Raw genomic sequence first — 20061 nt, forward strand, 5'->3', positions numbered from 1 at the left:
CATTTGATGGCATTATTTTTAAATGAACCAGTGTTACACTGTCGCTTAACGGTTACAGCAAAGGCCTTCCTTCCACCGTCCTTCTAAGCTTCAGATCACTGACATGGCTACATCACTATAGTGATTTAATGGATCACTGCCATTACTGTAAAAATGCAGGCAACATTGTTTTTCTGATAGTACTGACAGAACACGGATTGTATATTTCACAAAAGCAGCTAGGCCACTTAGCGACATATTCCGACTTAACTAAAAAAGCTTTAAATTTGTTTCTCTGTGGTTCAGAAACAACACTCAGTTTCCTTATTTCTCATTTTTATTTTTGAACAGCTGAACTACAGAGGGAGCCTTTGTTGGTGATTGAATCACTAAATGTAAGTCACTGTAATGGTTAGAGTTTTGTTGTTATCAGTTGGGGTTGCTTTGATTTGGGGTTTTGAGAGCGATTACATTTAGGGGAGGGGCTGGCTGTGCATTTCTTTAGGAGACAGGACGTGCTCTCCATTCAAGTTCAACTTACTGACACCTTCAGTTCCATGTTCAATTATATCCACTGATGTCAGGAAATTTAGTTGTTTTTCTCAGAAAAAAGGAGTCACTCAATTCAGCTGCACTGTGTTCTAGTGGCTGTTTAGGCCAATGTCATGAAACAGCACTAAGGAAATAGAAGGTGGCCCAGATCCCTCAGACTAGGGAACTCCCCTGGTAATCCTAATGAAATCCTTCAAAGAGCTAGGAGCTTTCTGTTTGTTTTATTACTATAATGGGATGCAAATTGGACTGTGACGTCTTAAATTATCCTGGTGCTGTAGACCAAACCGACTTTATTTTAAAAACTAAAGTTCACTTTATGTCTTTAGAAACTTTTTGTGAAGATACTAAACTATAATTGCTATATATACATATTTTTTCCCAGCTGTGGCTCTCATAATCCCTTCTGTGCTTGAAAGAGTTGGGTTTTTGTTTGCTTTTTTTTTTTCTTTCTTAGTGCATAGGGAAGTGAACATTTTGTAAAATGCTTGCAAATCACAGACAGCTACATTTTTTCCAGTGCCCCTAGAGGACTCAGAAGAGCTTTGCTTCCTACCAGATAACTATGGCATCAGAGGGCTTACCTCACCCTGTTGAGACATCCCAGTCTGTATCTAGAAGCTCACACACGGTCTACTGAGTAAAAGGAAGAGAAAAGCCCCACTTGGTTTTGTTCAGGTTTACCCTCCAGGAGTTAAAAGGATTCTAAATGTGGCTGAAACCTCCAGAGCTCCCCAGCATCCTACCTTGTTTCCCCGAATCCCGCAGCTGGCTTTTTCCCATCTAAGCACAACTGCCCTTTCCAAATATGAAATTCTGTAGCTAGGATTTAGAATGTTGTAGGATATTCTAAGACTTCCTCTCTGTGTTAAAAAAAAAAAAAAAGTACAGTTGACAAGATTTCCCAGAGGGAAACCTTATGACAGAATGACAGAATCCCTTAACATTTTTTAGTAAAGAAAATCTTCAGGGATTGTTGGATGGGAAGAGAATTCATAGAATTCGGAAATTTTTTCTCTCTTATTTCTTACTCTTTTGCCATACCATTTTAAAGACAAGGAGAGTAAACAGAGTGGGATGCTAATTTCTTAAACTGAAACTTCTTCAAAAGGAAAATGCCCTATGCTCTTGAGCTTGTGGGTGAAATTTATTAAAAAAAAAACACGGACTCCAGTTCCTTTAGGCGTTCCCACAAATGGCCAGATTATTTTCTAGATATTCAAGATTTGTGTGAGATTATCCATAAGTAACTTTTTCTGTTGCGTGTTTAGGTCGAAAATTCAGGCTCAAAAACAAATGAAATTCATAGCAAATCTCAAAGCAAAGAAGGTAAGTTAGTGTATTTCATAGTAGTAATTTTAATATTATAATTATCATTTGTTGAGTGCCTTCTGTGTGACATGCCCTGTGCTAATTATAATTAGTTTGCAAATTTTCACTCATCTAGTTTATATGATCCATTACAATGAGCGTTAACAGCATCACATCTGTAGTTGAGGAAACTGAGGCATGGAGTGGTCCAGTGTCTCATTCAAGGCCACATAGCTTGTAAGTGGTGCCTTGCCTTAAATAGCTACTAGAACTTTGCCAGAAACCTCACAGTAGATTTATCCAACGTGGATACAAAATGTATAGACCCCAGTGGTTTGTATCATAGGAGAGGCTCTGTGCTAAGTACTTAACTGTTGATTTCTGACAAGCAGTCTCAGTTTGGTAGCAGATCAGGGACATCACATTTATGAGGCTCATCACCCAGGGGTCAGACCTCATTGCACGCAACCTGCAGAGACTGTCAACCCCAGAGGAATAATTCTCTTCTCGAAACAAAATGTAGAATTTTGTTGATTCCTACTGATTTTGTTGATTCCCTATTCCAAGAATGGGGAAAGAGGTCTTAATCCCCTATACAGTTATTTTTATAACAAGTTATACCATATTTCAAACCAAAGTAAAGTGGCAATAATTATAAACACCCATGTATCCATTACCTAGTTTTGTCATATCTTAAAATGCAGTATATTTGCTTCATAACTTTTAAAAAAATGTTACAGATATATTTGAATCCATATTATTACACCCCCCTCCCCAATCCCAATCTCTTTTTTGTCATGTTGACATGTATAACTCTAGTTACTTTACTTCAGTTGCTCTTTAGTATTCCATGGTGTGAATATACCACAGTTACTATTTTGCTTCTTTTGTTAGTGGACATTGAGGTTTTTTGCAACTTGTCCCAATTACAAAGAGAGCTACCATGCATGATCTATTGTTTCCCTTGGACACTTGTTCATACTGTGCTGAAACAGGAGCTGGGGGGAGAAATGGCTTTGAAATTTACCATGTAAATTCCAGTGATTCTCTTCCCTCCTTCAACTCCATTTACTCAAGTCTAGAAATGGAAATCATTGAACTTAACTGACATAGTTTTTGTGAGGATCCCACCACAGTCATTTTTCCTTCCCCCTTCCACACACACCCCTAAAATAAGTATTGGAGTGAATACTTAAGGTGGGGTTTTGTTTTTTCTTTTTTCTTTTGTATTTATTACTCAGAGACATCCAATAGTGGAAAAGACAACACAGAAGCCATAAGAAGCCATAGTGTTGAAACAAATCCTAAAGAGGTGGGTTTTCATAAGAAACTCAAGTATTTCGTGTTTTATGCATAGTGCTTTCTCCTGTGCATAAAGGCTTTTACCTCTTTGTGTATATAAGAAATTAAATGTATGTATTAAGAGTTCTCCATATCACTGTTACTTCTTTATGTTCTTGTAAGGTTTAGGTAATTTGGCAGGTCCCAGGATTATTTGGACATGTCCCTACGGTACAGTCAAGGATGTTTTTTCATATACTGCCATTCATCAGCCCTTTAATAGGCCACCAAGACGGGAGAAAAATGTTGCCAATTAATTTATGACATGCCATCAATTGTAAGACATAGTTTGACTTCAGAGATGGTAAAATGAGAATTTTTTTTAACGTATTTTAGAATTGTTGAAATACAGTATGTAACCAAAAATAGATGTGGATATTTTGTTTGGACTTATATTAAAATCTTAAAAAAAAAAAACCTCAAGCTTACAAAATGAGTCTAATCCAAATCTAGATGCCAGAAGCAATATTATAGATTTTTAAAAAATTTATTCCAAGGGCTAGAAACTAATACGATGTGCCCCTCTTTAAGTAGATTTGGATCCAAATTCTACTGTCTTTAATATAGTCACTCTTAATTCTAGGTTGAAGAGGAAGAAAGGCACATGCCTAAAAGAAAAAGTAAGAAGCAGTATCTCTCTTCAGAAGATGAACTGGGTATCTAGAATATATGTGTTCCTGTTTTAGACATCTTTGAAAATCATATTATTTTCACATCCAAAATAATGGGCCGGTAACATAGAAAATTCTTGAGGGTAGTAATTGTTTACAATTCTTAACTCTAGTGTGTTTCCAGACCAGCTTGACACCTCCAGGGTCTTTTCTGGACTTGATCTAGAAACTAGATTATTCCCTGCAGAAGACCCAACCCCTGGAAATCACAAAAACCCAGGCTTCCTCTGTAACCTGGGCCTGGGCCCCAGCCAGGTGCCATCAAGTAAATCTGATTCCCAAGAGCATGGTCTTAATTGCTAAGCCATACCTCTTAGGTGCTAACCTGTTCAGGAAGTTAAAAGTGTCTGTGGACAGAGATTCCCTGGAGGTCCAGTGGTTAGGACTTGGCACTTTCACTGCCGTGGCCTGGGTTCAATCCCTGGTTGGGGAACCACAGCCACACAGCTCAGCCAAGAATAAAAGAATCTCTGGAAACGCTATGTCCTAAGCCTTCTCCACAGAACCTCCTGCTTTGTTGGTGCCATTTGAGCATTTGTAGATTTTTTTATTTTTATTTTTTTGGTTTTGCTAGGGCCAAGGCCAGTGTTCAGTGCTCAAGTCACATGACATCATAAATGCCTAAGAAAGAGGTCTCAAACTGTCATTTTTTAAAATAGAACTATGCATTTCATTTTTTCATTTGGCTTTTATTCCTTTGTGATTCTGTGCAAACTGATTTACAGATGATAATCCAGATGTCCTGGATTCCATAATAGAAACAGGACAGAGGCAATGCTCTGAAACTGAGCCACAAGATACAAAGGTACTTTTTCCACATATTAATTTTAAGTTTTAGGGGTAACCTAATTACATCACTGTGTATACTTATTTTGTATTATATGTATGTGTGTGTGTGTATATATTATATATATAGTTCTAATATCTCTTTTACTTTATGTATCTCTAAAAATAAAAGGTGTATATTTTTTAGGCTCTCTCAAAGGAAAAAAACAAATGTTGCACTTTATAATCTTAAACTGCAAGATTGTATTAATATCACAATTTAGGTATAATCATTGCTTAGGTTTTTGTTCATATTATTGACTTCCTTAGGTTTCCAGGTCCTTTCTTCCCAAGTGTAATAGGCTTTATTACAGATATACTTACATGAGAACAGTGAAATACGGTGATACATACTGTTTAAAAATTTTAATATTTGGCTTTCTCTTTACCATAACTCCAGCCCCTAAAATATAGGTAGTCCAAGGATGGGCCCTCCCTCATTGCCTCTTTTTTCCTATGATCTTATTTTCACCTTGTGACTCAGGGAAGCGGCTCACAAATTTTCATTTCTGCTCTTACCCTGTCTTTTGTTCTAGGCCCAGATTTCTCCATTTCCTGGTAGATAACCTCTTCTTGGGTTTTCTCCCATTTCCGAGACTCAGTACTTCTCAGTGTCTATTCCAGTCCACCTCCATCTTCTTGTTCTCTCTCTTTCCCTAATCTATTGTTTTTCCAACTTGTTCCAAAAGTATTTAAGTCACCTTATAAGTATATGCAGCTGACTTCCAGCTCACTAAAACCAGTTTATAGTCTCTTTTCCTCCCAATAACTGATAAACTAAATAAAAAGTAGTAAAAGAATTTTAACAGCCGAAGAGGTAAAGTCACATACTGTCATGAATTTCAGTTGGTTGTGGCCAAGGAAAGATACTGGGTTTTAAAAAGCCCATCACTCCCCCTGCCCTATCCAGAACAAAAATCTTGAGACAGTACTCCTGAATTTGGAAAGAAACAGATTAAAGGGTATCCTTTTATTTTCCCTTCAACTTTGTGTAAGGTTTTTAATGTTAAATTTAAATATACTCTGACTTAATTATTTTCATTTAAAAATCACATATACAGGTAATATTCTCAATATAAAACAGTATTCTGATTTTAAATGTAACTTGTATATTTTTATTTACACATTATATTAGTATCATAGTATAAACAATTTGGTATTTCATGCTCAAAACTTCTTTGCAACTAAGGGCAAATAATTTAACCATTGAGAAATCATTGCTCTAAATCAGCCCAGCTGGATACCCAGAAGTTCTCTTTGGCATCTTCTGCTTTAGTCCTTTCCCCCAGCCCCTCGCCTCCACCAGCAAAGAAAAAAAAAAAAGTCTGTTGTAAATTCCTTTCAGTTCTTTCTTTGGAGTTTCTCTTGAAAAGTCCAGGGTGAGGGAGGAGAGCAATTTCCATTTTGCAGGGGGAAAAAAATGGCCTTGTTGCTTTATAGCCTTATCTCTTGCTTTTCTGCCTTCAGATTTTGTATCTTTTTGTGTAGTCTCCCAAGCAGCAAGATTGTTACTTTTTAAGAAAAATTCCCACAAATATCTAAAAGATTGCTAGGAAATTATTGTTGAAATAAGTAAGAAAAAGAAGCTTCTTGTCTTGTTCAACTTCTCCATAGGAAGAGAACTCTGGAGATTTGGAAGAGTTACCTAAAACAAGTTCTAAGACAAACAACACTGCTTCAAGGGCCATGGAAGAAAAAGGTGAGTAATACATCTACTTAGATAAATTGTTTTAAGAGGAGACTAATCCTTCAAAGCAGTCAGCATATCTCTCACCAGGCTTCACCAGCTGAAACTGCAGTTTGCTGATCTGCCTTCTCGTTATAACACAGTACGTCGCGCTGAGTATCAGCAGCGCTTGGGGATCATTTTTAATCTGGCTCCTGTTTTACCCAAAGTGTGCTTCTTATCGGTTAACCAGACTCTGGCTTATTAACTTTGGTGTGTCCACCTGAGAATGGAGTCTGTGTGCATGTGTGACGGGGACGACATAGGTCACCTTGGTAGGTGTCCTGGCGCTGAGGCTGAGTGTAGTCCCCAGCAGTGAACGAGCTCTGCTCTTTCTTCAGATGAATACAGCAGCAGTGAAGCCGCTGGCGAAAAGACAGAGCAGAATGATGATGACAACATAAAATCTCAGGAGGTGAGAAATATTTTTTATATTTATTTGTTCAGATTTATTTAAGTACTACAAACAAAATACATTCAATGCTCTTACCCAAAGTTCTTCTTAAATGCTTTTGAAGTAGTTCTTTTTTTTTTTAGTGCACTAGGACAGCATTTCATGCAGTGCACTTCATCAGTGTCATTTTGATTCATTTTGTTCCCTATATCTTAATTTTATCCAAACATTTGTATGAGACCTACTTCTGTCAGCCACATGGGATCAGCCCAGATCTGTACCTCAGTGTCCATGTCACTTCCTGACCCAGAGGCTTAGCACGGCCAAGCCAGGCACCAGCTCAGGTCAGAGAACAGGGAGCTGCTGAGCCCTGGAGTCCAGCAGAACGAAATGGGAGCAGCAGCATCAGGATGTGCGGAAGGCCTGCAGCAAGTGCCAGATGGGACCCAGTTTGACAAGGTGAGGTCAGGGATTCCTGGGAGGCTGCAGGAGAGGCAGACCTCCATCCCTGCTCACTCCAGGCCCCTTCGGATTTGCAGAGAGCCCAGGGGGACACAGAATCACAGTGACCTGAGACGGAGGTCCATAAATCAAGGGAAACAACTTGTACACCAGCCAGATCTTCTACATAACCATTGCCAAGTTTGCCAGTCTTGATACAGCTTTTTTTTAACATTTTTATTGGAGTATAATTGCTTTACAATAGTGTGTTAGTTTCTGCTGTATAATAAAGTGAATCAGCTGTATGTTTACATATATCCCCATATCCCCTCCCTCTTGCATCTCCCTCCCACCCTCCCTATCCCATCCCTCTAGGTGGTCACAAAGCACCGAGCTGATCTCCCTGTGCTATGCAGCTGCTTCCCACTAGCTATCTATTTTACATTTGGTAGTGTATATGTCCATGCCACTCTCTCACTTCGTCCCAGCTTACCCTTCCCCCTCCCCATGTCCTCAAGTCCATTCTCTACCTCTGCGTCTTTATTCGTGTCCTGCCCCTAGGGTCATCAGAACGTTTTGTTTTTTTTTTTTAGATTCCATATATATGTGTCCACATACGGTATTTGTTTTTCTCTTTCTGACTTACTTCACTCTGTATGACAGACTCTAGGTCCATCCACCTCACCACAAATAACTCAATTTCATTTCTTTTCATGGCCGAGTAGTATTCCATTGTATATATGTGCCACATCTTCTTTATCCATTCATCTGTCGATGGACACTTAGGTTGCTTCCATGTTCTGGCTATTGTAAATAGTGCTGCAGTGAACATTGTGGTACATGACTCTTTTTGAATTATGGTTTTCTCAGGGTATATGCCCAGTAGTGGGATTGCTGGGTCGTATGCTAGTTCTATTTTTAGTTTCTTAAGGAACCTCCATACTGTTCTCCATAGTGGCTGTATGAATTTACATTCCCACCAACAGTGCAGGAGGGTTCCCTTTTCTCCACACCCTCTCCAGCATTTATTGTTTGTTGATACAGCTTTTTAATAGTTCTGTTTTTTTTCAGTGGCCTCCTTTATTTTTTATAAGGGATCCCATTTGGTCACAAGTGACTAGGACCAAATCCACATTTAAGTGGACATACATATTTATTACAGAAGTAAAAGCTGACACTGAGCGCTTACTTCCATTATCTCATTATCTCATAATCTCATAATCCTCAGGACTCTGTGAATTCATACTCAGTCAGCATTGTTTGTCAAGTGAGGGGACTGTACTGAGAGAAATGAAGCACTAAGCCTAAGGTCACATATTTTTTAAGAGACAAAGCTGGGATTTGAGACCTCTTAGGAGGGAACTCTAAATCCCATTTTGAGAAAGCAAACTATTTGTATAATAGAGGATAAAACTTTGTATTGCTTTTTTTTCCTTTTCCCCTTAGGAAGATCAGCCAGTAATTATTAAAAGGAAAAGAGGAAGACCTCGTAAACACCCTGTAGAAACATCATTAAAAACAAGTAGGTATTTGGTGTGTTTTCAGTTCACACAAAAGAAATTTTCAAACTGATTTTCTAAGTGAGATTTTTATTTTTTAGAAGATGACTGCAAAACAGATGCTGGCATTGTCATTGTAAGTAATTGCAAAAGATGAGAATTCTTCAAATATCTGCTCTTGACCTGGAAAGAGTATACTGCAATATTAGCATTTTCAACTATCTTTTCTAAAAAGTATTTGAAAAGCTTTAAGAGATTCTCTTAAATAAAACATCAAATAACCATTCAGATAATATTATGATTACTAATAGCATCATATAAATATAATTATATTAATTGTAATTCACTCTGACTCTATCCTCACCTGTCAGTTCAGTTATATAAATTATATAGGGACTTATCTTCTTGTCATCCTTGATTAAAATATAGAAAATAGCTGTTTTATATGATATTTAGATAACGGCTTCTTTATGGAAACCTCCAAAGTGTCTATCTTACTACTTTTTATGGAGGCCCTTTTATAGTAGAATGTACACCAATTTTGATGCAGGAAAATTGGCAGTAATACTTTATGTTTTTTAATATTCTTTATCTTTGACCCTGAAGTGTATACCCAACAAAATCATTGTACCAAGACGTCATTGCATGAGTTTCAATGATAACATTATTAAGAGGACAGACATGTCCACTGACCTAACAAAAGCAAATGGGGGGGGGCTTCCCCGGTGGCACAGTGGTTGAGAGTCCGCCTGCCGATGCAGCGGACACGGGTTTGTGCCCCGGTCTGGGAGGATCCCACATGCCGCGGAGCGGCTGGGCCTGTGAGCCATGGCCACTGAGCCTGTGCATCCGGAGCCTGTGCTCTGCAACGGGAGAGGCCACAACAGTGAGAGGCCCGCGTACCGCAAAAAAAAAAAAAAAAAAAAAAAAAGCAAATGGGATTCAAGCCTCAGCTCTGCCACTTACTCCCAGATCTGTGATACTGGACCAGTCATGTGACCCTCTCGAGACTCCCATTTCCTTGGATATAAAGTAGTGTAACAATATCTGCATTAATTATCTCACTAGAATTCTTTTAAGACAACAGAACCAAAGAGCCACATGTAAGAGTGTGAATGCATTTACCAACACATAAGATGGTTTGCCGGGCCGGGTTGGGGAATATTAACAGCGGGCCATGTGTGTCCCTCCATTGCTTGCCCCCCCCCGGCGTAGCAGCACAGTGGCTGGGAAAGAGGCTTGTGGCAGCCCTAATCCTCCTTGTGGAAAGACCTGTGTGTTCAGAATCATAGGCATCCATATTTGCTTGGTATGTTTAATCAACTGCAGGAAGTAGGTTCCAGATATTCTGCCTACATAATAAACAGAGGTCCTCCTGTACCTTCTTTACATTGTTGATTGACTTTCTATGGGATGATAACAAACTGCTGACTTCAGTTTTTTTCTTTGTTTAAATTTAGGTAGAACAATCTCCACCTGGCAGCAAACAGAAAGTAATGGAAACAGGTATGTACCTAAAAGCATTGCTCTCTGTATGATTTAAGGAAGGGGTGGGGAAGCCTGGCTGTCCGGGAAGGTTTTAGAATTTCATTGTTTTCCAATGAAGTGGGTGGCTTCCTTGGTAAAAGCGGCTGTCCTTGTAGCCATGAGAGACTCTAGCTAGTGGCTTTTCCTGTGATCTGAGTCATTCTCAATTTTGTTAGTCTGGGAAGTCTTCAGAGAGAAGGGGGAGGGCAACACGGAGCAAAAGAGGGAAGGCACTGCTGTGTCCAAACCATACTTTCATGGACATGTTTTAGGGAGAAATAGATCAACCTGGGACTGGGAACTCTTATCAGGAAGACAGGAATTCAGCCCAAGAGCCTATTGTTTTCAGAAGAAGAATTTTGAAAGGAGCCTGTGCAGCTTCCAGAACTAGGATGCAAGAGATAAAATTGTTTCAATGAAGTGTTTTTGTCCTCATTCCAAGGAGAAAAAATATTCCAAAATGTTGATAATGATTAGCTCTGGCTGGTGAGATAGTAGGAACATTTCGTGTTTTTACTGTTGCCTGCATTTTCCAGAATCTTTACTATGTGTATGTATTAATTTCATGGTTTAAATTTTTTGATACATAAAAGCAAAAAATAGCCATTGATGGGTTTGAAAGTGCTGACACAGGCAAAAAAAAAAAAAGAATATGACAAGTATTTTGGACCAAATAAATAGCATGGTCATATCAGGAAAGTACATATTTTGATTAGCAAGGTAAAAGCAAATGTGTAATTTAAAATTTTTTTCCACATTTAACTATGTGTGGGATCTTATGATCATCTTTTTCTTGCCTCTTTGAAAATTAAGTTTTGTTTATTTTTTTAACAAAAGGAGGTTTTGCTTATGTTTTGTTTTTAACCATCTTTTATTCATAATTTTATAATATTTTATATCCATACAACAAGAAATCTTTAGAACTCAAATGCCCTTTAAAGACTCTATTGTAAGCTATGCAATTATGTTTTAGTATTGTCGTTGGGCAGTAGTTTTCTGAATCAGGGTAATGATGACCAGTTAAAGACTGGATTCTTCTTTGTGAGCCTTTTTCTTGGCTTTTAACTCTTCTACCTACGTTAGTTTAGTGAACTTGCAGAAAAGGCAGCTACGCAGTCTTCATCACTAATAAGTCCACTTTTGGGTTGTTGAGTGTCTAATCAGCATCCTCATAATCTTAGCTTCAAACAGTGCATTGAACTAAACTTCATTTTTCTTACCAAGATACATTCTCAGAAAATGATAACATCTACAGAAAGCAAATACATAAAGAATAGGTATTCACAACCTAAAATAGGCTTATAAAATGTGCTTTTCTAGGTACCATGGTATAAGTATATGGAGTCATAAGAATTCCAACTGCCCCCCCCCCACCTGCTAGTTATGTGACTCTGAACAAATAATTAAGTTACTCAAGCCTCATTTTCCTACTTATCAAATGAGGGCTGTACTATTTATAGAGCTCCATTACAATTTGAGTAAAGTCTGGAATCCTGACCTGCAGTTCCTGCTGTTTCTTGGGGGCTCCCTAGATGTCCCCTTCCTCCTCTCTTTCCAGGTTCAGAGCATTTGAGCTGAAAGAGAGAAACCATGAAGGCAATCTAACCCAAATCCTCATCTCACAGATGAAAAAACTGAGGCTGAGGGAATTTAAGTAATTTGCCTAGATCACATAGCTTATTCATGACAGATCTGAAATGCAAACTTTGGTATCCTGACTTTCATTCTGACGTGCTTTTTTGCTTAGGTATTCCACCTCAACGTTTGCTTGGCTGATACAAAAACAATGATAAATCGCATAAGAATACCTTAATTAGCACTGGTACATTCACAGACAGCAAGCCAAACTGTTGAAATTTAATTTGACACTAATTAAAATACTAATGCAGAGATCTTCCTTTTCTTAAAGATGAGTCCAATAAAGAAACACCTAACCTACAAGAACGAAGTGGAAGCAATGTAAGTGTTAATTTTCTTATCAAGACATGTCCTTTAGAAATAAACTTAGTAAATGCTCAAGCGACCACCATTTCAACTTTAATTTTATTGCTTCTAGGATGACAGTGAAGAAAAATCTGTAGCAAATGTGCGTCGGAGAGGAAGAAAGCCCAAGCGTTCACTCACTCTATCAGATGATGCTGGTATGTTCCTGGCAGAGTCTTAATTACAGAGTCTTATCATTTCAGAATCACCTTTTAAGAGTTTTTCTTTGGATGAGGAAAAATCCAGGGGGTGCAGCTAGTATTAATACTACATAAATATGTGTGAAATGGCTCTAATCCTGTGTCAGAAATGGTACATCCCAGGTGCTTTTCTGAGTAGATGTGAATTTTTTGCAAATGCTGGCTGTGAACTGCCTAAGTAAACTATCCCAGAGATTAAGTTAAACAGTTGTAAATTGCAAGTGCTGAAACAAAAAGGAAGTGGAAAACCACTTCTTCTGCCTCCAAGGCCCTAATATCTGTCCTTTGGAAGTGTCTTTGGGAATTGTACAATCCAGGTGTTACCCTTCTGTCTGAACAGAATCCTCAGAGCCAGAAAGAAAACGCCAGAAATCAGCTTCTGAAGCAACTGAGGACAAGAAAGACCAGGAGTCTGATGAGGAAGAGGAAGAAGAGGAAGAGGATGAGCCCACAGGAGCCACCACAAGGTCCAGCACCAGATCAGAGGCTCAGAGGTAACAGGGGACAAAGGAGAGCTTCCAGAACCTTCACCAGCTTCTCCATCAGGAAATAGCTGTGGGTTTCATGGGATTCTCTTGTCTTTGACTCACTTGTGCCACAGTGTGAGCTCTTTCCTTTCGTTTTATCCTCAGCAGAGAGCACATGCTCCCAGCCCTCTGACATTTCAGTTCCTCTGGGAGAGGCTATTTTCCCTCTTAACCATTTTTGAGGATCACTTTGGAATCTTTTCCAGGCTTTAGATACCTGTTTGGTGCAACCTATTTAGTTCCTTCATAAATATTTATCAAGGATGAGTAGATGTCTCAGATGCAGTGCTAAGCACCGTGGATGGAAACACAGATACATACAACACAGTCTCTGTGTGCAGCGTGCTTAGCTGCAGTGAGAAAGAGAAATCATGAGCCCATACCCGTTGCAAGATGCACCTCACAGTGCTGTGTAACAGGTCCATCACGTGAAATCGCCAGGATGGCCACCATTTTCCACTTACATAACTGGCAATTTCATATGTTTCCCATAGTACGTTCTCCCAAACCCTAGTATAGCCAGAGCCTCTGGAGAAAAGAGGACCATGGTCAAGTGAGTTTGGGGAATGCCTCTGAATTTTCTCTCCTTTTTAAGCTGTAGTGTACATTACCATATTAAGGGCTTGTCATGGTCCTAAAGGAAAGAAACCTGTTTAACTTTGTCAGTTATACTTTGCCCCCCAGCCCCTGTTAGTATACCTTTTAACATCAATCAGTATTCCTTTCCCCACAGCCCATTTTGAGAAGTGTTGCATCACCTTACAGTTTTATAACTTTTTCTGAAGCGTGAATATTTTCCATTTTTAATGTGATTCACAAGCTGTTAATCTTGGTATCATCATCTATAATTTCATTATCCAAGATTTCAGGAATATTTATTTCAAGAGTATCACTTATTAACATCTGCCACTGTAGTATAATAGTAATAATGTGTTATGTTTACATAAAGACTTAAAATGAGCCTATTTCTAATTCCTCTAAACCTGTACATTATTAGGCATTCGTGATGTGGTTTAGTTTCTCAAAGAATGAGATTTTAGAGCCAGAAGACTTTACGAGCTCACAGGGCTGAAGGTGAGGTGTCTCATGGTTGTTTCTTAGGTGGGGCAGCTCAGATAAATAGGAATCACAGAATTAAGATATCTGCTGATTGAGAGGGTGCGTTTGGGTACAGACACCCCTCCCTCTTTTACACTCGTGGAAAGATCATCCAGTATAGTCGAGCCCAACTCGGAAAGTTCCACAGGCCTTCTAGGCATCTTCAAGTGAGTGTCTAAAAGTAGCGAACAGATTTTCCCTTTAAAATTTATTCTTCAAAAATAAATCGTATTTGACTTACAGTTCTATAATCACCCAGATTATCAATGCTTCTCCTTAATGCACTTTAGGAGCTTATGACTTTAGATTCCTTGGCATTGGTTGATTGGTTCCAGGGCTCTGGCATCTTTATAATCCCACAGATTCTCAGGGTCACATGGGGTCTCAGTGGGTCCATACTGCAAACCCATCAGTACCTCGATCATGCTGCCCGCAGCTCCTCTGAAAAGGTATTTCTGCTTCTGCGTGTTACCTCAGGACAGGAAAGCCACCTCCTCATGGCATTCTCTTGTGTTCAATGGATGCTGGCCTCCCCATAGCTTCTACCTTTGGAGCCTGTACAACTTTCCCTTAAACACTGGAGGGTGGCTTCTAGGTCTTCTCTTGTTTTGAGCCCCCTCATCATCCTGTTTGTTCTCCTCAGTTTATCTGTATTCTCTTTTAAGAAGCAAATGTTTACACCAAGTGTGCGCTGATGAATCTAGAAGAGGCCTGTCCACCTTATCTTCTAGACTGTGCTTCAACATGCATCCAACTCACTGGGCTCCCTCTGCCTGGGCTGCACACCAACTCAGCACGTTCTTTTTCCTCATGGGACATTTCTTCTCTTACCTGATGCTTGTGCAGGTGACTGCTTGGACCCGGTTCCAGGGCCTTAACATTCAGCTTTGTGAACTGTACTTTCATCGATCTTGGCCCCTTATTCTACTCTGGTGAGCACTTTGGGATCTTATATCATCAGCCAATATATTTTCTGTTTATCACAGATTTATCTTTCTCTAAATCACGATATACTGTCCCACACAGTGAAAGCAAAGCTAGAGTCATATAAGCAGACTTAGTCTCAGGTGACATGAAGACCTGCTTACCAACAGTGGTCCAGAAAAACAGCCATTTTCCAACTTTTAGTCCCCATTCTCTGACTTGCCCATGAGGAGCCTCGTCCTTTCTGGAGTCCCAGGGACTGGAGTGTTCAGTGCTGCCATTTGCCCAGTGTTTCTATAATCTGATTCAGAAAACATCATAGCGAGCCATCTACACATGCAACATCCAAACTTGGCAGCCCAGAGAATTTCCCTTAGAAATCACCAAAAATTAGCAAAAGAGGAATTATCTACCAGTGAAAAAGTTAGTAAATCTCCCCAACTGGAAGGTAAGTCCCTGCTGACGTTCAAGTCACTTTTAAACCCCTGAGATTGGTTTTGGTGGGTGCAGTGATGCTTTCTCCCTAAGTTTAAGATTCTTGTCTTGCCAAATAACTGTCTTTGGGAATCATTTGTTTTCCAAATGAAATCTACTCCAAACAGAGTAGGAAGGGCTGCCAAAAGGAGTCTCGGTGGCCTCACCAGTCTGCCCCACCTCACGGCCCTCCTGCACAGGCTTTATCCTTGACACGTGTGAGCCTTACCTGCCAACTCCTACCCCCCAGAACCAAAGACAAGGCTTGTTTCTCCCCAAGTGGTCACAGACCTGAATGCTTGGTTAAAAGCATTGCAGCAGGGTCCAGGAGGTAACAGCCCGGGGTCATTTCTGTTTTGCTCAGAGCACTGGAGAGGCAATGAGGTGACAGGAGAGCCCTTGAGGCATAGCCACGAGCTGGCTTACACCTTCAGCCTGGCCTGGTTCATCTTCCTGCTTCCCACAGGTTGTGCCGACCCCTGCTCCCTGCCTCTGCTTGTGCTGGCTCTTTCTTGAGGAGCGCCCTCACCACCAGCCCCCAGTCAGCCAGGTCCTTCCATCCTGTACACCCACCGCCTTCAGGATGCCGCCCTGCCTGTTCAGCTCATCCTCACCTCCTTCCTGTTGCCCTTCTAATTGGGGCTGTGCAGTTGACAGTGGCATATACCATTGCTTTAAGTGTGTTAGTTTTGTTTTCCTATCTGGTCCATAAGCTTCTTCCTTGAGGTCAGGGACTTGCCTTACCTTCTGTACATTATAGCATCAAAAAATAAAAGACTTCACATTGTATGAAAGCTGTTTTGATGTCTCTTATCACACTTGATCTTCCTAGCATACTTGTATGTATGCATTGTTATCCCCGTGTTATAGAAAGCGAAGCAAACTGAAGTGCCGGGCACCTTTCACATATATTCTCCCATTAATCCTCATTAAGTAAAATGTGGTATTTATCCTTATTTTATATATGTGAAGAATCTTAGAAAGGTCTGGTTCATTATTTCTCAAACATGAATGTGCAGGCCAATCACAGAGGCTCTTGCTGAGATGCAGACTCTGATTCTGTAGGTCTGGGGCAGGACCTGATGGTCTGCATTTCTCACAAGCTCCCAGGTGCTGCCAGTGCTGCTGGTCATAGGCCACCCTCTGAGTGGAAAGAAAGGGTCTGTCAGGTGACCTAGCCAAGCTCACACAGCTAGACGGAAGCCCCTGCGCAAAGCTTCTGTTCTCTGCGGTATGGCATCCAGCACAGTGCTGGCACACGCCCACTCCTAGGTAAATAGCTGCGCACTTAGTGGCTGATGGCTTTCCCTGGTCATGGTTTGAAATAGGATATTGACAACCACTGGTTTTTAGCTGTTCTCAACACATGCATAGATAACATGCTGAAACTACATCATATACAACAATATTTGACTCGATTTGAGCTTATTTACTTGTGCTGTCAAAGGAACAATAAGTAAAACATGTCTTCACATCAGTAGAGTCCCATCTCCTGCAGTTTTATTTTCCAAGTGTCTTCACTGATATAACATTTACTGCTCGCTCACACATGTCGGGCTTTGTACTAGGCACTGGAGAGAGGAAAAGGAATAACCTCAGCAGCTGCCCTGGAGAAACATCCTATCTAATGGAGGGACGTATGTGTACCTGACTTTCAAACTTTTTTGACAGTAAGCAGCTCATGTTAAGAATGTATTCTGCAATATTGTCGCTGTCACTGAAACAAAATTTTCATGAGCCAAACTGAATAGAAGTGATATCAATGGTCTATTGTGTTCTATTAATACGTTGTTTTAAAATAATGGCTCTAGCCTGCAATTTGAAAAACTCCAGTGGATAAATTAACAACGGAAAGTGCTGTGGGGTTTCCGAAGGGCAGCTTGCTCTGTGATGAGGAAGGCTTCCCAGAAGGAGTTGCTTTTGAACTGGGGCTTCAAAATGAGGTTTGCCAGATAGGAGGTGTGGCGTTGTTCCAAAAAAAATCACATGCCAAAATATGAACATGTCAGAGAACACTTTGTGTTTGGGAATGGGGCTACTTTGGCAGGACTATAGTCCAGAATGGTGCAGCAGTTGAGGGCAAATGGTAAAGGACTTTGTGTATTGCGTTCTGGATGACTTTGTGCTGAAAGTATCAGAGGTCCTAGAGAAGAGATAAGACGGTGATATTGACATGATTAACTGAAGTTTCCGACAAATCAGTCTAATGGCAGAATGGAGAGCAGGGCTAGGCTGCTGGCAGGGAGACTGGGTAGGAAACTCTTCTCAGGTTCCCATGCCTTTTCTAACACTGCCAGCTGTCCTCTGTGGTAACGTCCTGTGAGCCACGGTTGTGCGCGTGCTCAGATGGAGGCTGCCATCCCGCTGTGTTCTCACCAGTTGTTTCAACATGGGACTGGCCGTTGATTTCTTTATTGTATAGATAGAAGAACTAGGGCCTAGAGAAGAAAGTGGTCTTGACCAAGGTCCACACCCAGAGTAGGACAGAACCGGAAGCAGAGTACAGGCTTCCAAACTCCCCCACCCGTGCCCTGTTAGGATGTGAGGCTGTCAGCAAGTAACCAGTCAGCATAGGCTCTTCTAGAGTCTCCTTGTCCTGTGTGGACCTTATCCAGGTTTTCTCTTCTTGGCTCTCAATGTCAAAAATCTTCCAATTTTTGAAGAACTCCCAAATTATTTGAAGCAGCTCTTTCTAAGTCTTACCACGGCCTTGACTTTTGTTTACTGCAGATCAAAGGCACAGCTCTCCCCTCCTACCAAACGCAAGAGAGAAGCCAGCCCTCCCGGGGCACGCACCAGAGGCCAGCAGAGGGTGGAGGAGACCCCGGTGAAGAAGGCAAAGCGGTAATCTGACTGCGGCCACCCCTGGCTGGTCCACAAGGGGACACGGTAGAGAGAAGAGGGACAAGCCTCAGGGCCACAGGCTGTTGTTTTTAACCAGGGGAAGGCCGTGCATGTGCTCCAAGTTCCTAGGTGCAAGCTTTTTCTTGTTATGTTTTAAACAGCTTTATAAACTATTGTTCATAGAAGTATTATGTACATTTATTTCAGATAAAGGAAAATAAGTTTACTTTGTACCTGAACTCAAAACAAAGTAGTTGTATATTTTAACATTTGAAATTGGGATTTCCCGATGTGACACATCACTCACGCAAACCCTTCCAGCCCATCAGACACCAGGCTGCCAATTGGTAATCTGTGTACAGTATATAAACATGTAAAAACAGGTTGTATTTTACTGTATGTATGATGCTAATCAATGAACACTTTATTTATTTTACAGAGAAAACTTATCTGTGAACTTTACTATATATCTGTTTATTTTATTTTATTTTTTTTAATAAAAAAAAAAGGGTTTTAAATGCTATGCAGTCATTAGTAGAGATGTTTTAGGACTCTGCCTGCCCTGTAACTATCTGAATTTCATCTGGCAGGAAATACAGACTCTTCTCGCATGTATGAGTAAAGTAGTTTAGCTCAAGAAGGGGTCTCCATTGCTTTTCTGTTCACAGTTGTGATTCTGTTTTTTAAGAATGTAACTTGTTTCTAGATTATACTCGCATCTCTGACTTTACTACCAGCCCCACTGACGTAGGAGGTTCCGGTTCAAGTAAAATTACATCTGTTACCTGCAGCATAAACCCCTGTGTCGGTGTCCATTCCTCTCTGTGCTGCCCCATGTTCTTTCCATAATGTCTTTTTCAGTGAAGAGAAATGCATTGAAGATTAAAGTCACTCCTGTTTATCGAGCTTCAGGATTATATGTTATTTTATACACAGTTATTTCAAGATAGAAACTGGCTTTATTGCCAGATTCTTTTTTAAACATGTTTTAACTCTCATATGAGCAAACTGTCCAACTTAAGTTTTTCATAAGATTAAGCTTTTCTTAAGATCAAATTTGCCTCTAGCAATGATGTGATGAGTTGCCAAATAATTGAGATTGTTTTAAAATGTTTTGTTCATATTCTTGTTTTATAATTAAAATTTACATTCAGTGTGTGTGATTTTTTTTTTGAACTCTTAATGTAAGTTGGATATTTCTGTCATTTTACATTGTTTCTTACTGAGATTTTATATATAAATTATAAAATGTTTCCCAAAACTTGAGTGGTAAGAATTTTTTTCCCCCTATTTTAAAATTTCTCCCTGTGAAAACTGTTTCATCTCTCTAAATAATTGGTCTTAGATATATTGTTCCATTTTCACATTCAAATTTGAGTCGGTGATGGCCTCTCTCTCGGTAGAATTGAATGTTAGATCTGGAAGGGGTTTGGGAGACAAGGAATGTGAGAACTCCTTATTTCCATTTATATGGTTGAGTTTAACCAAAGCTCAAAGTTAGTTAAGGGTAAGAAGCCAGACTGGGTTCCAAGGCTCCAAACTCCTTGGCAAACCATCTTCGCACTAGATGGTTCTAGATTGGTTCACCAGAAGTGCTCACCCAAGAATGTATTCTCCACGTGAAACCAGTCTTATTCCGTTTAGTAACGCCCTCCCTAGGCACGACCTTACGGGACTGAGTAGCTGGGTGGTGAGGAAATGCAGCCTCTTAACAAAGTTGGAAGTAAACATTGCAGCTGCATAAG

At 40.1% G+C, this 20061-nt stretch overlaps 1 protein-coding gene across 10 annotated transcripts in view; it reads left to right on the top strand.

Annotated features, from left to right (window-relative positions):
* The window catches only part of BOD1L1 (biorientation of chromosomes in cell division 1 like 1), a 55750-nt gene extending 36278 nt beyond the window's left edge, over positions 1 to 19472 (top strand). For 3 of the 10 annotated variants that reach the window (XR_004478517.2, XM_033410682.2, XM_033410683.2), the window contains 2 exons: positions 331 to 374; positions 1052 to 1833. Coding sequence is in view for 6 of the 10 variants with exons in the window: in XM_033410682.2 (XP_033266573.1) it covers positions 331 to 374; positions 1052 to 1060 (53 nt within the window). In the remaining 4 variants the exon portion in view is untranslated. Of the gene's footprint in view, positions 1 to 330; positions 375 to 1051; positions 1861 to 3083; positions 3155 to 3766; positions 3840 to 4579; positions 4660 to 6293; positions 6379 to 6746; positions 6821 to 7109; positions 7259 to 7338; positions 8148 to 8686; positions 8763 to 8840; positions 8876 to 10199; positions 10246 to 12175; positions 12226 to 12322; positions 12408 to 12789; positions 12944 to 18202 lie in introns of those variants that run through there. The other 7 variants (XM_004282536.4, XM_033410680.2, XM_049708793.1 and 4 more) reach the window with 6 other exon arrangements.
* Positions 19473 to 20061: the final 589 nt, after the last annotated feature.

This window comes from Orcinus orca, chromosome 4, assembly GCF_937001465.1.
Source record: "Orcinus orca chromosome 4, mOrcOrc1.1, whole genome shotgun sequence".
In the NCBI taxonomy this organism is placed as follows: Eukaryota; Metazoa; Chordata; class Mammalia; order Artiodactyla; family Delphinidae; genus Orcinus; species Orcinus orca.